At 47.6% G+C, this 14944-nt stretch overlaps 1 protein-coding gene across 3 annotated transcripts in view; it reads left to right on the top strand.

Moving 5' to 3' along the window:
* The window catches only part of hnf1a (HNF1 homeobox a), a 272346-nt gene that overhangs the window by 153724 nt on the left and 103678 nt on the right, over positions 1–14944 (top strand). For all 3 annotated transcript variants that reach the window (XM_038791553.1, XM_038791567.1, XM_038791560.1), the window contains exon 6: positions 10376–10577. In XM_038791553.1, coding sequence (XP_038647481.1) covers positions 10376–10577 — 202 coding nt within the window. The remainder of the gene's footprint in view (positions 1–10375; positions 10578–14944) is intronic.

Here is a 14944-nt window from a genome sequence, read left to right as displayed (position 1 = left end):
TGCTCTCCTTGTGGACCAAGTGTCTTTTGTAATTACCTTCTCTTAAGATTTGCGGCGGCTGATTGTGTTCCACTATCTCGGACATCTCCACTATCTCAGACCTGGGGTAAAAGTCGATCAAATGTAGTTCTCAGCTTCCTGTACGGTAGTAGCAGATATGTTCACTACTGAGTGGTATCTGACCTGCAGGTAAAGGCAAACGTGACAATGCATCAGCAACGGCATGGCCATCTGACTAATGGTATTTGATTTCATAGGAATGTGCAGATAATATTAAAGAACTCCGCTTGCAGCCATGAAGGATTATCCTTACATGGCCCAAAAATACATGTTAAAACTCTGGTCTGTGAGCAATATGAAATGACGTATTGGTATTGGTGAAATTTTCTCACACCAGATATAACACTCAGTGCCTCCTTTTCTAACTAGGCATAATTTGATTCAGCACTTGTTAAGGTATGTAATGCAAAAGCTATTGGTCGTTCGTCCTCTGCCCCAACTCAGTTTGGCGAAGCATCACAGCCATGTTGTGATGGTAACTTCAGATTAAAATATCCCAACACTTCTAACTTCTTCAGTGCTTCTTTAACTGACTGATATGCTTTTGTGCACTCTGCTGTCCATTGCCATGCTTATTTTATGCACAACAAATTATCTTTTTTTATAAATATAAATTTAGAGTGCAAAATTCTATGTTTTCCAATTAAGGGGAGTTTAGTGTGGCCAATTGACCTACCCTGCACATCTTTTTGGGTTGTGGGGGTGAGTCACGCAGACACGGGGAACAACAAATTATCTAATGGTTTAAAATAGCCGCTAGATTCTGAACACATTTCCCACAATCGTGAATTAACCTTAGGGATGATCTTAACTGTCTTACATTTGTTGGCCTTGTGACCTCCATGGTAGCCTCCATCTTCTAGGTACCTTGTGTAAACCCTTGCTATTGATCACATGGCCTAAATATTGTATTTACATTTGAAAGAAGTCACATTGTTTTTCCTCACACAAAGATCATGCATCTGAAGGTGTTTCAGTGTGGCTTCTAGTGTTCTTGTTCATTGGTGATCAGTATGTCATCAAGGTGACATTGTACCCCCTGTAAACCACTTAAGATCTGGTCCATGGATCATTGAAGCAAATGGATGCCTCCATTCCATCTTGCTTCATTACAGGCACAATAAGGGTTGCCCAGTCACTAGTGGTGACGGTTCTAAGACTCCCGTATCCACAAGTCTCAATAGTTCAGATTCCACCTTTGGAGGTATGACGTGGGGTACCGCTGACGCATTGAGACTCTTGGGCTGGCTGTTTTGTTTGATCTTAAGTGCCACCTGCACTCCTTTCATGGACTCCAGTGTGCCCTCAAATACACTACTAAATTTCTGTAAGATACTCTGTAGATCTGTTTTAGAATGAACTAACCTATTCACAGCACTCCAGATCAACGTTATTGTCTTGTGCCAAGAGCAGCCAAAGAGAACTAGAGAACTTCCTTGAACAATATGGAGTGGAAACTCTGCAGTTTGCCCACTTAACACTACTTTGACTTCGATGTATCCTCTCTGAGGCACTAATTCCTCGGTGTAGGTCCTCAGGATTACATATGTTGGCTTTAAAGGTGGGTGATTCCATTTTTGCTCAGAGGTGGGAATTAGGGAGACGGCAGCCCCATGTTGACCTCCATTTTTATAGGCTGTGCATTTAATTTTGGAACTACTTTGGAAATTTTCTCACACCAGATATAACACTCAGTGCCTCCTTTTCTAACTAGGCATAATTTGATTCAGCACTTGTTAAGGTATGTAATGCAAAAGCTATTGGTCTTTCTTCCTCTGTAGGTAGTATGTGTGACACCACTGCCCCAACTCCGTATGGCGAAGCATCACAGACATGTTGTGATGGTAACTTCAGGTTAAAATATCCCAACACTTCTAACTTCTTCAGTGCTTCTTTAACTGACTGATATGCTTTTGTGCACTCTGCTGTCCATTGCCATGCTTATTTTATGCACAACAAATTATCTTTTTTTATAAATATAAATTTAGAGTGCAAAATTCTATTTTTTCCAATTAAGGGGAGTTTAGTGTGGCCAATTGACCTACCCTGCACAACTTTTACTCGGAACCGATGTGATTCACTTTGAACTGAAAGTACTTCAAATCTTCATCGGATTGATGTGCTAGGTCTTCATTGTTCTTATTATTTTTCTCTTCCACACTGAATTCCTTTGTTGGAATCCATTTTGTTTTTCCCTTTAGGTGTGTCCTGTTTCTTTCTTTGGACATTCTTTTCGGGAGCAACTTGTTTACTCCAGCAAGATCCTGCTGTATGGCCAGTTTTGTTACAATGTTTGCATTGACTATTCTTGCTCCAGCAATCATCCTGCATATGGCCCGTTTGTGCACAGCGATGGGTGGACTGTTGCTGGTTAGACTGTCTCTGTGGCATTTTTATGGATCCTTGTGTCTGCTCAGAATTGAGCAGTCTCCTCAGCAGCAACACAATCGAAATGGCTACGTCTAAGGCTATTGTAAGGCATACATTTTGTTCAGTTAGCAATCTCCGCTCATTCCATAGCCCACGAACCAGGCGGTCTCTAATTGTATCATCCAGAGAGTTATCAAATTCAAATAATCCGTGAGGCGCCTTAAGGTCGTAACAACCAGTGCTGTATTCTCTCCTTTTATTTGATTTCTTTTGTTAAACATAAGCGCTCCATAATTATTACTAATTGGGTGAATAATGGTCCTCAAGCTTTTTAGTTAATTCTGAATATGTTTTGCGGCCAGGTTTCTCGGACTGGACAGCAATTCTGAGTAGAATAAAAGTTTAACTGCCAATGGTGCGAAGGTAAGCAGGGGGCGGGATTCTGTGATCCTGAGGCTAAGTATTGCGCCTTCGGAAACGCTGTCCCGTTTCTCGACGGCGTCAACACGGCCTCACGATCAACAATTCTGGCCCCTACAGGGGCCAGCACAGCACTGGAGTGGTTCACACCGCTCCAGCTGCTGATCCCGGCATCAAATGGGCGCCGCGGGTTCCGCACATGTGCAGTGGAACCGGCGCCAATGCACACATGCCCAGTGGCTTCCTTCAACGCGCCGGCCCCGACGCAACATGGTGCAGGACTACAGGGGCCGGCGCGGAAGGAAGGAGGCCCCCAGCCAGAGAGGCCAGCCCGCCAATTGGTGGGCCCCCATCGCGGGCCATGCACATTGGATGCCTCTTCCCCCCCCCCCCCCCCCCCCCCCCCCCCGGGGTTGGACACCCTCTGCCTCCCACACAGGCCACTCCCCAATCCTTCCGCGCCGAGTTCCTGCTGGCTGAGAGCAGGTGTGGGCAGCGCCGGCAGGACTCGGCTTTTTTACGTGGCGCCGGGCTGAGAGAATCCCGCCCAGGGTCTACGATATCCTCAGAAGTCTTGTTAGCTAAAACGTGGTAATGAAAACTTTCTCCATAGGACTTCCAACTTTCGGATTCTTCCTCGAGTAGTCAGGGTGCCAAACTGCCCCTCTGTTATACAGTGATACCGGAATCTGCTCGCAACATTCCTTCAGGAGCTTCCTGTAATATAAATAGTCTAGTTTATGTTGTGATGTAAGCCCATTGTAGCAGCTTGACTTGGATTTAATGCAATGCAAGAAATCTCTCTGTCTCACAATATCTCCATGCCTTAATCTAACTGCACACGTGGTGAGCTCTGCAGCCGGAACTCCTCGGGCTGTCAGCTTTAGTTTTTTTAAAATCCGTTCCACGTTGCCAGCATTCTTTTTATCCTGTTATGTTCTGGACTCTCAGGACAAAATAACATGAAGTTGAAGCACGTGGGATTGAATGCAAATAACAACACAGATTTATTGAATAGATGTTAACTCTACAAAGGCTTGATATAGATTGAGGCAAGGCCCGTGCATCACAAACTGTACACGTGACCACCCAGCAACACAACAAGCCCAAATATATAACACAAACCACACAGCCCTATCAGGAAGATTCCTCCCCAGTACCCAGAACCCATGTGATTCACCTTGAACTGAAAGTACCTTTGACTCCTCGGGAGCAGTTGGGGATGGGCAAAAAGTGTTGGCTTTGCCAGCCCCCATGAATGACCGAAAGATTGATCAGTTCGGTGCAACATCGTGCACATTCGGGGGCCTCACGGTAGCATGGTGGTTAGCATCAATGCTTCACAGCTCCAGGGTCCCAGGTTCGATTCCCGGCTGGGTCACTGTCTGTGTGGAGTCTGCACGTCCTCCCCGTGTGTGCGTGGGTTTCCTCCGGGTGCTCCGGTTTCCTCCCACAGTCCAAAGATGTGCGGGTTAGGTGGATTGGCTATGCTAAATTGCCCGTAGTGTAAGGTTAATGGGGGGATTGTTGGGTTACGGGTATACGGGTTACGTGGGTTTAAGTAGGGTGATCATTGCTCGGCACAACATCGAGGGCCGAAGGGCCTGTTCTGTGCTGTACTGTTCTATGTTCTAAAACCCTTTTACTTTATGACATGAGGTAGGAAAATATGAGGGTGCGCTGACCCAATCTTGTGGGACTCGTGGGCAGCTTCAGAACCATGCAAGCTATGAGGATCTGAAACCAGTTTGAGTGGGTAGCATTTAGTATTTAACTGAATGAAATGCAGGAACGCCAGTCCAAACCTTTACACAGGACCACCCCCCAACTCCCGCTGGGTGAGTGCCGCTCCTGTTGGGGTCCTCGCGTTGCTGTTTAGTTAGGAGTATGGGAGCTTGTGGTCCACATGCGGCCTTTGGTAAGGAATTGTATTTGGCAGAGAGGGTGAAAGCAAAAGAGCAGGGAAGAACAATTGTGAAATATTGCTTGTGTTAAAGTCAATACTGTTCATCTCTCACGAGCCTTAACAGCCTGCACCTAGCAAGTAAGTACTGCTGCTTTTTGTCAGTCAACACGTTTTACTACAACAACTTGTTTGTTAATGATTGTGTAAGGTGTGTATAGGTCAGAGGTTCTATAGTCTAATGTTACAGAGCTTCCAACAGTACTGCCAGGAGCTATACAAATACTTAAAAAGCATTCACTTAGTTAAGAGGGAGTTTTACCATTTCGAAATCCCTGGCAAGCAGAGAGGGACCTTGTTACGGAGAGAGTCTTGCCACTGGAAACAATCTTTTACAGACAGACTTTCACCATGCCCACAGTACTTTTCCCCTTTGATCCATTGTGCCTGTGATGGTTCACTGTTGGAGCAATTTAAATCTAATCCCATTGCTTTACTGTCTCTCAATAGCCCTGTAAATTACGCTTGAAATGTTTAACTGTCCTTTTTAAAAATGCACCAGCTTCTGCCTCAATGAGTCCCTGTGATACATCATTGCATACTCTAACAACTCTATTAAAGACAGTTTTCATAACCTCACTCGTCATTCTCTTAATGGCAGTTTTAAATTAACGACCCATTAATTCCCCAACCAGAGTAAAAAGTCTATCCCCATTCAGTTTATCACGACTTCTTATGATTTGAAGAATAAATTTCCTATTCGACCTAATCTTGGACTTCTGTGCTCTGGTGGAAATAATCCCAGTATCACAAGGAATTCTAAATGATCGTCCCCTTTACCTGAAACTGTGCTCCTGTGTTCCAGATTCATTAGCCAGGGGCAACAACCTCTCAGTGTCCATCCTATCAAGCTCATTCAGAATCTTCTATATTTCAATGAGATCATCACTCATTCCTCTAACCCCCAGTGAATATAGGCCCAATTTACTCAGCCTCTCATCTATGGACAACCCTTTCATGTCAGGGACTAATCTAGCGAATCTTTGTTATAACTGTTTCCAATACAAGTACATCATTCCTTAAATATGCAGACCAAGACTGTTGACAGTACTCCAGATGTGGTCTCACCAATGTCCTATACAATTGTAGCAAGACTTCTTTATTCTTGTACCTCAAGACTAGTGTTGTAATGTCTTGAACATCGCAGATTCAGGGTTAATCTAACAGAGTCGTTTGGGTTTTTCAAAATCATGCGGGATCCGGACAGAGTAGATTAGAGAGAAACTGCTCCCACTCATGCAAGGATTGTGAATGAGAGGGCATGTGTTCAAAGTAATTAGTGAAAGAAGCAAAATTGATAGGCAGAGAAAAGTTTTTATGCAGTGAGTGCTTAGGGTCTGAGAGTGGTGGAGGCAGATTGACACAGTGAGCGGTTAGGACATGGAATGCACTGTCTGAGAGTGTGATGGAGGCAGGTTCACACAGCAAGTGGTTAGGACATGGAATGCACTGTCTGAGAGTGTGATGGAGGCAGGTTCACACAGCAAGTGGTTAGGACATGGAATGCACTGTCTGAGAGTGTGATGGAGGCAGGTTCACACAGCAAGTGGTTAGGACATGGAATGCACTGTCTGAGAGTGTGGCGGAGGCAGGTTCACACAGCGAGTAGTGAGGATCGGCAACGCACTGTCTGAGAGTGTGGCGGAGGCAGGTTCACACAGCGAGTAGTGAGGATCGGCAACGCACTGTCTGAGAGTGTGGTGGAGGCAAATTCACACAGTGAGTGGTTAGGATCTGGAATGCACTGTCTGAGAGTGTGGTGGAGGCAGGTTCACACAGCGCGTAGTGAGGATCGGCAACGCACTGTCTGAGAGTGTGGTGGAGGCAAATTCACACAGTGAGTGGTTAGGATCTGGAATGCACTGTCTGAGAGTGTGGTGGAGGCAGGTTCACACAGCGCGTAGTGATGATCGGGGACGCACTGTCTGAGAGTGTGGTGGAGGCAAATTCACACAGTGAGTGGTGATGTTCTGAAATGCGCTATCTGAGAGTGTGGTGGAGGCAAGTTCACACAGCGAGTGGTTAGGATCGGTAACGCACTGTCTGAGAGTGTGGTGGAGGCAGATTGACACAGCGAGTGGTTAGGATCTGGAATGCCCGGTCTGAGAGTGTGGTGGAGGCAGATTGACACAGTGAGTGGTTAGGATCGGCAACGCACTGTCTGAGAGTGTGGTGGAGGCAGATTGACACAGCGAGTGGTTAGGATCGGCAACGCACTGTCTGAGAGTGTGGTGGAGGCAGATTGACACAGCGAGTGGTTAGGATCGGCAACGCACTGTCTGAGAGTGTGGTGGAGGCAGATTGACACAGCGCGTAGTGAGGATCGGGGACGCACTGTCTGAGAGTGTGGTGGAGGCAGGTTCACACAGTGAGTGGTTAGGATCTGGAATGCCCAGTCTAAGAGTGTGGTGGAGGCAGATTGACACAGCGAGTGGTTAGGATCGGCAACGCACTGTCTGAGAGTGTGGTGGAGGCAGATTGACACAGCGAGTGGTTAGGATCGGCAACGCACTGTCTGAGAGTGTGGTGGAGGCAGATTGACACAGCGAGTGGTTAGGATCGGCAACGCACTGTCTGAGAGTGTGGTGGAGGCAGATTGACACAGCGAGTGGTTAGGATCGGTAACGCACTGTCTGAGAGTGTGGTGGAGGCAGATTAACACAGTGAGTAGTGAGGATCGGCAACGCACTGTCTGAGAGTGTGGTGGAGGAAGATTGACACAGCGAGTGGTTAGGATCGTCAACGCACTGTCTGAGAGTGTGGTGGAGGCAGATTGACTCAGCGAGTGGTTAGGATCGGCAATGCACTGTCTGAGAGTGTGGTGGAGGCAGGTTCACACAGTGAGTGGTTAGGATCTGGAATGCCCGGTCTGAGAGTGTGGTGGAGGCAGATTGACACAGCGAGTAGTGAGGATCGGCAACGCACTGTCTGAGAGTGTGGTGGAGGCAGATTGACACAGCGAGTAGTGAGGATCGGCAACACACTGTCTGAGAGTGTGGCGGAGGCAGATTGACACAGCGAGTGGTCAGGATCGGCAACGCACTGTCTGAGAGTGTGGTGGAGGCAGATTGACACAGCGAGTGGTTAGGATCGGTAACGCACTGTCTGAGAGTGTGGTGGAGGCAGATTGACACAGCGAGTGGTTAGGATCTGGAATGCCCGGTCTGAGAGTGTGGTGGAGGCAGATTGACACAGCGAGTGGTTAGGATCGGCAACGCACTGTCTGAGAGTGTGGTGCTCAGTAGGCTGGACAGTTGGTTTGTGATGCAGAGCAAGGCCAGCAGCGCAGGTTCAATTCCCGTACTGGCTGAGGTTATTCACCACCTAAATCACCAGCAATCAGCTCTCCCCCTCAAAAGGGGAAAGCAGCCTCTGGCGACTCTACTTTTACTTTTATTTAAATTAGGATCCTGCACCTATTTCAGGACCAATTTAAACTGCTGCAGTGTTCTACAAACATACGTACAAAAGAATTAGGAGCAGAAGTAGGACACTCAGCTCATGGCCAATCTGATTGTAACCTCAACCCCACATTATTGCCTACCTCCCAATAACCTTTCACCCCCTTGTTCATCAGGAACCTAAAAAAGCAATAAGGGCTCCAGTGTGGGGCTAACTGCCAGTTGCACAATAGGCCAGCCAATTACAGGTAGGAACAGTCTGGGGGAAAGGGGAGGTGTGGTATTAGGTGGCCATTTGCATTATTAATTAATTCTCAACTGCTCCTGGGTAAATCAGTGGTTTGTTGAGTTTGACTGCCACTGCGTGGTTCTCATTATTTTTGGCTGCTGGAGCTGACACAAAGTTTTCCAGAGAGTTATCTGGCTAAATCTTCCACGGATTTTGAGGAGATTTCAGGTTCACGTTCTGGGTGCGGTGACATGATGGATACTAAAGGTAGAAGGAGAGGCCCAGGCAGAGGACCAGAGACTTGCAGCTGCAGGACGAAAAGCTGATTTTTAGTCAGTGACGGAATTGAGGACGATGGGGATAAGGCGGGAAAGTGAAGTTGAGCATTATCATGTCAGGTCAGCCATGATCTCATTGAATGGCGGAGCAGACCTGATGGGCTGAATGGTCTATTTCTGCTCCTACACCTTATGGTCTTATGGAAGAAAGGCCGTAGGAAGAAAGCTGATAGTTGTCCTTGCTCCACTCGAGGGCATAGGCCAAGAGATTCATAGACATAGAATTTACAGCGCAGAAGGAGGCCATTCGGCCCACAGAGTCTGCACCGGCTCTTGGAAAGAGCATCCTACCCAAGGTCAACACGTCCACCCTATCCCCATAACCCAGTAACCCCACCCAACACTAAGGGCAATTTGGGACACTAAGGGCAATTTAACATGACCAATCCACCTAACCTGCACATCTTTGGACTGTGGGAGGAAACCGGAGTACCCGGAGGAAACCCACACACACACGGGGAGGATGTGCAGACTCCACACAGACAGTGACCCAAGCCGGAATCGAACCTGGGACCCTGGAGCTGTGAAGCGATTGTGCTATCCACAATGCTACCGTGCTGCAATTCAGTGAAGACCAGTGTGTGAGGTGGCCGCTTCAGCAGGGAGGCCACCACCACTCTCTGTCACTTGCTGCAGCTCAATGCCTGGCCAAGCTCTTCCTTGCCACTGGCTCTGAAAGTGACTGTAACTGGTAATATTCAGGATCTAACGGCAGCAGTTGATATTAGCTACATTCATCAAACAATTGGTTGTCTACACCCACATCCAGCAAGCGAACGATGCACCTTTCATCAGAGCCAGCAACTTCATCTATTGAGGCTACACATAAGGAAGTCGGGACTTCGGACTTGCAGGATTTCAGGCTACCACCCCCACATGTCCCAGCAGTTGCCATGATGTCTTCACTCAGTGTCAGTATTCAGCTCTCTCTCTTTCAATCAGACCATTGTATCAGAGGCTGGCTGCTTGAGGACGAGGGCTACCTCTGCACACAGACTTCATGACACTTGATAGGAATCTGTTCACAGACTCGCAGATGAATTACAAACAAAGACATGTGTCCACCAGACCCTTGAGAGAACAAACCATTAGATGTCTCAAAGAGTGGCGGTGTATTTATATCACACTGCCTCCTAACTGTATACACACAAATCCTACACCAGAGGAACTTTAATGATTGGGATGATTCTTTCCATTGATATTCAAGTTGGAAGTTGCACTTAGGCCAAGCACAGGCCTATTTTGTCCTCTGATGCATTGTAAACTGGGGCAGCACAGTGGTTAACACTGCTACCTCACTGTGCCAGGGACCAGGGTTCAATTCCCACCTTGGGTGACTGTGCGGAGTTTGCACATTCTCCCCGTGTCTGCATGTGTTTCCTCCGGGTGCTCCAGCTTCCTCCCACAGTCCAAGGATGTCAGGTTTGGTGAATTGGCCATACTAAAGTGCCCCTCAGGGGATTGGGCCTTGATCGGGTGCTTTCAATGGGCTGAATGGCCTCTTCCTGTACTGTAAGTGTTCTATGATTCTTTGAACGTGCAACGATATTTCACATTTAATTCTTTCATCTAACCTGGTGTGTTTTCTTCACAGATAGCTGCCTCAGGAGGAACCCTTCCCCCTGTCAGTACACTGACTGCTCTCCACAGCTTATCACACAATCCCCATGCTGTAGCCCAACAGACCCAGAACCTCATCATGGCCTCCTTACCGAGCGTCATGGCCATTGCACCAAGTGAGTCAACCTGTCTGTCACCTGCATTAACCAATGGAGGAGCTTCAGCTTTGGTGATAGGTAAGTAGATGTGAGCGAATGAGATATTTACTATAATCTCATAAAATGGATGAAGATTTACATTTAATTAGGATCTTTGCATAACTATAATAAGCATCTCAAAATCCTTCACATACAGTAAATATATGAAGCACAATGTTTACTGTTGAGTATGAAAACATGGCAGCCATTTTGTACAGAACATGATTCCACAAATAACGATGAAATAAACACTATCAACATATCACCGACATGTGAGAGAGGGTTGAGGGTTTATCTGTGAGTGTGTGTGCGTAAGGATTGAGTGTGTGTGTGTATGCGTGTGCGCGCCGGGATAGAGTGTGTGTCTGCGTGTGTGAGACACAGATGTGTGTGCCAGAAGGTTGAGTGTGTGTATGTAAGAAAGAAATGTGTGTGTGTGTGTGTGAGAGTGGAGTGAGTGTGTGTGTGAGAAAGGAGTGAGTGTGTGTGGGAGAGGGGTGAGTGTGTGTGTGAGGGGTGAGTGTGTGTGTGAGAGACGGATGAGTGTGTTCAGGTGTATGTGTGAGAGGTGTGTGTGTGAGAGATAGATGAGAGTGTCTGTGAGTGTGAGAGGGGTGAGTGTGTGTGAGAGAGGGATGAATGTATGTTTGAGAGACGGGTGTGTGAGAGAGAAGGGTAAGTATGTGTGTTTGTGCATGTGTGTAAGACAGAGGGGTGTGCATGTGTTGTGCATGTGTTTGAGAGAGACGTGTGTGTGTGTGAGAGAGAGAGAGAGAGAGGGGTTGAGGGCAGCATGGTAGCACAGTGGTTAACACTGTTCCTTCACAGCGCCAGGGCCCTGGGTTCGATTCCCAGTTTGGGTCGCTGTCTGTGCAGAGTCTGCACGTTCTCCCTGTGTCTGCGTGGGTTTCCTCCGCGCGCTCTGGTTTCCTCCCACAAGTCCTAAAAGACGTGCTTGTTAGATGAATTGGGCATTCTGAATTCTCCCTCTGTGTACCCGAAGAGACGCCGGAGTGTGACGACTAGGGGCTTTTCACAGAAACCTCATTGCAGTGTTAATGTAAGCCTACTTGTGACACTAATAAAGATTATGTGTTTGTGGGTGTGTGTGAGAGAGGGGTGCTTGTGTATGTGTGTATATATGCCTGAAATGAGAATCCAGCTCTTTAGCAGCACGGCCAGTAATAAATGAAATTTGAGCAATGGATCAGCGTCACTCATAGAATCCCTACAGTGCAGAAAGAGGCCACTCGGGCCATCGATACTGCACTGACCCCCTGAAAGCACCGCACCCTGGTCCACTCCTCAGTCCGCCCCACCCTATCCCCATAACCCGATCACCTAACCTGCATATCCCAGGACACTAAGGGGCAATTTATCATGGCCAATCCACCTAACCTGCACATCTTTGGACTGTGGGAGGAAACCAGAGCATCCGGAAGAAACTCACATCAACATGGGGAGAATGTGCAAACTCTACACAGTCACCTGTGGCTAGTTTTGAAGCCGGGTCCCTGGCACTGTGAGGCAGCAGTGCAATCCACTGTGTCACCATGCCGTCCATTCTTCCCATTAAGAGTGACAAAAAGTAGGTAAGACTTGGAAGTATTTGTTGAACGACAGAACTTTTAATTTATAATAAATACGTAGATACAAAACATAGAAACGTCTTTTAAGCTTGTCTTTGTCTGTTTGTACCTATTATGTAATAATATATATTTTTTGTGGTAAATATAATAATAATGTTTCTCAGGTGTTCTGCTGGTTCTTGCCAGAGAAATGTCAAACAAATGTAAAACTGCCTTGCTGTCTCTATCTTGTCCTGTACCTTCCACTGTTTTAAATGTTATCTTTGGCGAGAAACACAATGCTATACAATGGCACCCAGGTTAGATAGGGGGCCTCAGTGGGAACGCGCGGCTGTAGCCGCTGCTACAAGCCCTGTTTTATACACTGAGGAGCTCCGCTTGCCAGAACTCCTCAGTGTAGCGAGAGATCAGGCTGCAGTTTTTATATGGCGCCTGATTTGTGGAGTCCTCAAAGCGACCCCCAATCCCCTCAAGCCCCAGTGCACTATGGGAGAGTCCCCAGTGTCATCCCATCCACATCACTCTCCCAACAGGGCAACTCGGCGCCGCCACAAAAATAATTGCCTGTGGGGAGGGGGGGGGGGGGGGGGGGGGGGGGGTGCCTCAATCTGAAGGCTCCTTCGGATTTGGGAAGCTCTCCCTTCTAGACCTAAGAGCTACAGCCACCACCACCCCCCCGGCCTAATCCCCCAATGCCACAATCATCCCCCCTTCCGACCCCCCAAGGCATCCCCAATCATCCCGCTCCGCCACAACCCTCTGTACTTCACTTGGGAATGATCCCTCTTCTGGCCACTCCACCATTGACCGGCATTCTTCAAAATGGCGGCTAAGTGTTGATGCTGGCGTAAACACCGGAGTGTTTCACGCCGGCATCAACGGGGCTCTTGGCCTAATGATTCCATGGCTCACAGGGGGCTAGTACGGCGCCGGAGTACTCCACGCAGCTCCGGCTGCTGATATGCGGCCCTGCACTGACGGCCGCGGGTCCGCGCGTGCGCATGGCGGCCGCTTCCGCTCTGGCCCCGCACGATATGGCAGAGCCACACAGAGGGCCGGCGCGGAAGAAGGTAGGCCCTTCCAGATCGCACACACCCGCCAATCAGTGGCCCGATCGCGGGTCTGACGCCCCATTCTTCGCTCAGAGAATCCCGGCCACTGTGTCTGGAGCGGTTTGAGAGCTGTTGACCAATCAGATGTTGAAGATTGTGCGTCGTTATTCATATTCAAGTCAGATCGCAGTCCGCCTTGTTGCTAAGTTAGCACATTGTAGTAGGATTCTACTCGGCTCAGGTGTGCTGGCACAGTGGATGGTGTCGACTTCAGCAACTTACAGGCCAGACACACGCGAGACGGAGTGGCGTCCCAAAGGAATACCAGGGGGCAGCCCATGCCCAAAATGTATCAGTGCCTTCAAGAGAGGAAGGGAGTTAATCAGGACCGGGAGGGGGGGTGGAGGGGTGGTGGAGATGTAGAACTTTGAAAACTCCTCGAAGACGATCAATTATTATTATTATTAGAAGAGGGGATTGTCCTTCTGACGGAACTGTTCCCAGTGAGCCGACAAACTGTGAGGCTTAAATCAAACCTGATTCATGGAGTGCCAGGTGAACGTGTCTGCATTCCACCAAGGAATACCACACATAACCCCAAAACAGTGCTGTCCAGTTCATTTGAATTGAACTTTTAATTACATTTTTAAATAAGGTGCCATGATGAATTACCTGAGCATTTAGACATCAAAGGGCAGAGAGACCTGTCTCATCTTGCGCAACCCAAGAGATATAACAGTTCAGTGGGAAAGACAAATGCAGCTGACTCTGAAATCTGGATGTTTGCATGCTCCAACTCATACATATGTAAAAGGAAATGTTCGGACTTGTCAATCAATGCAGTCACTCCACACAAGAGGCAGCGAATGGAGGGAGGCTGCATGCACACACCTATGTGAACATGCAAATTACAACAAAGCGGTAATGTGTAAACATGCAAGAATGACAGGCAGAAGAATCCAGTTCCTGCGGTAAGCCTGGCTCACCGATCTACAACAACGACTTGCTTTCATGTAGCTCCTTTAATAAATACATCTCAAGACACTTCAGAGGAACATTATAAAACAAAATATGACCCTGAGTCGCTAAAGGAAATATCACGGCACATGACCAAAAGATTCGTCAAATAAACCGCTTTAAGGTGATTTTCAATGAAAGGTGAGGCACAAAGGTTTAGGGCAGAAATTCCAGAGCTTGGGGCCTAGTCAGCCACAGGCAAGGCCACCAAGAGTAGAGCAATTAAAATTGGGAATTCTTTTAGAGGCCAGAATGAGATAGGCGCAGATTATCTCAAGAAGATTGTGGATTTTGAGGAGATTGCAGAGATCGGGAGGGGAGTTGGATGGGGATTTGAAAACGAGGAAGGAAATTTAATAATCCAGGCATTAACAGACTGGAGGCTAGTGTAGGTCAACAATGGCAGTGGGTGATGGGTGAATGTGATTTGGTGCAAGTTAGGCCACAGACAAGAGGGTTGTGAATGACCTCAAATTTACAGGAGGTAGAATGTGTGAGACCAGCCAGGAGTGACTTGGAGCAGTCAAGTCTAAAGGTAATAAAAGCACGAATCAGAGTTGTAGTAATCCATGGGAGGCAGGAGTTCCGTCACCACACCAATATATATTTACAATAACGATATTACAGGAGCAGCTACAAACAATGCTGCTAGCAGTCCAGTCAACTTAAGACTGGCTCACAAAGCCTACACAGGTGATTATATGGGCCCCCTCAATGAGCTATCATTGAGGGAGCTCATACTCCAATT

The sequence above is a fragment of the Scyliorhinus canicula genome, chromosome 1 (genome assembly GCF_902713615.1).
Source record: "Scyliorhinus canicula chromosome 1, sScyCan1.1, whole genome shotgun sequence".
In the NCBI taxonomy this organism is placed as follows: Eukaryota; Metazoa; Chordata; class Chondrichthyes; order Carcharhiniformes; family Scyliorhinidae; genus Scyliorhinus; species Scyliorhinus canicula.
Note: the sequence above shows the minus strand (reverse complement) of the source record. Positions and strands in the feature narration are given on the sequence as shown.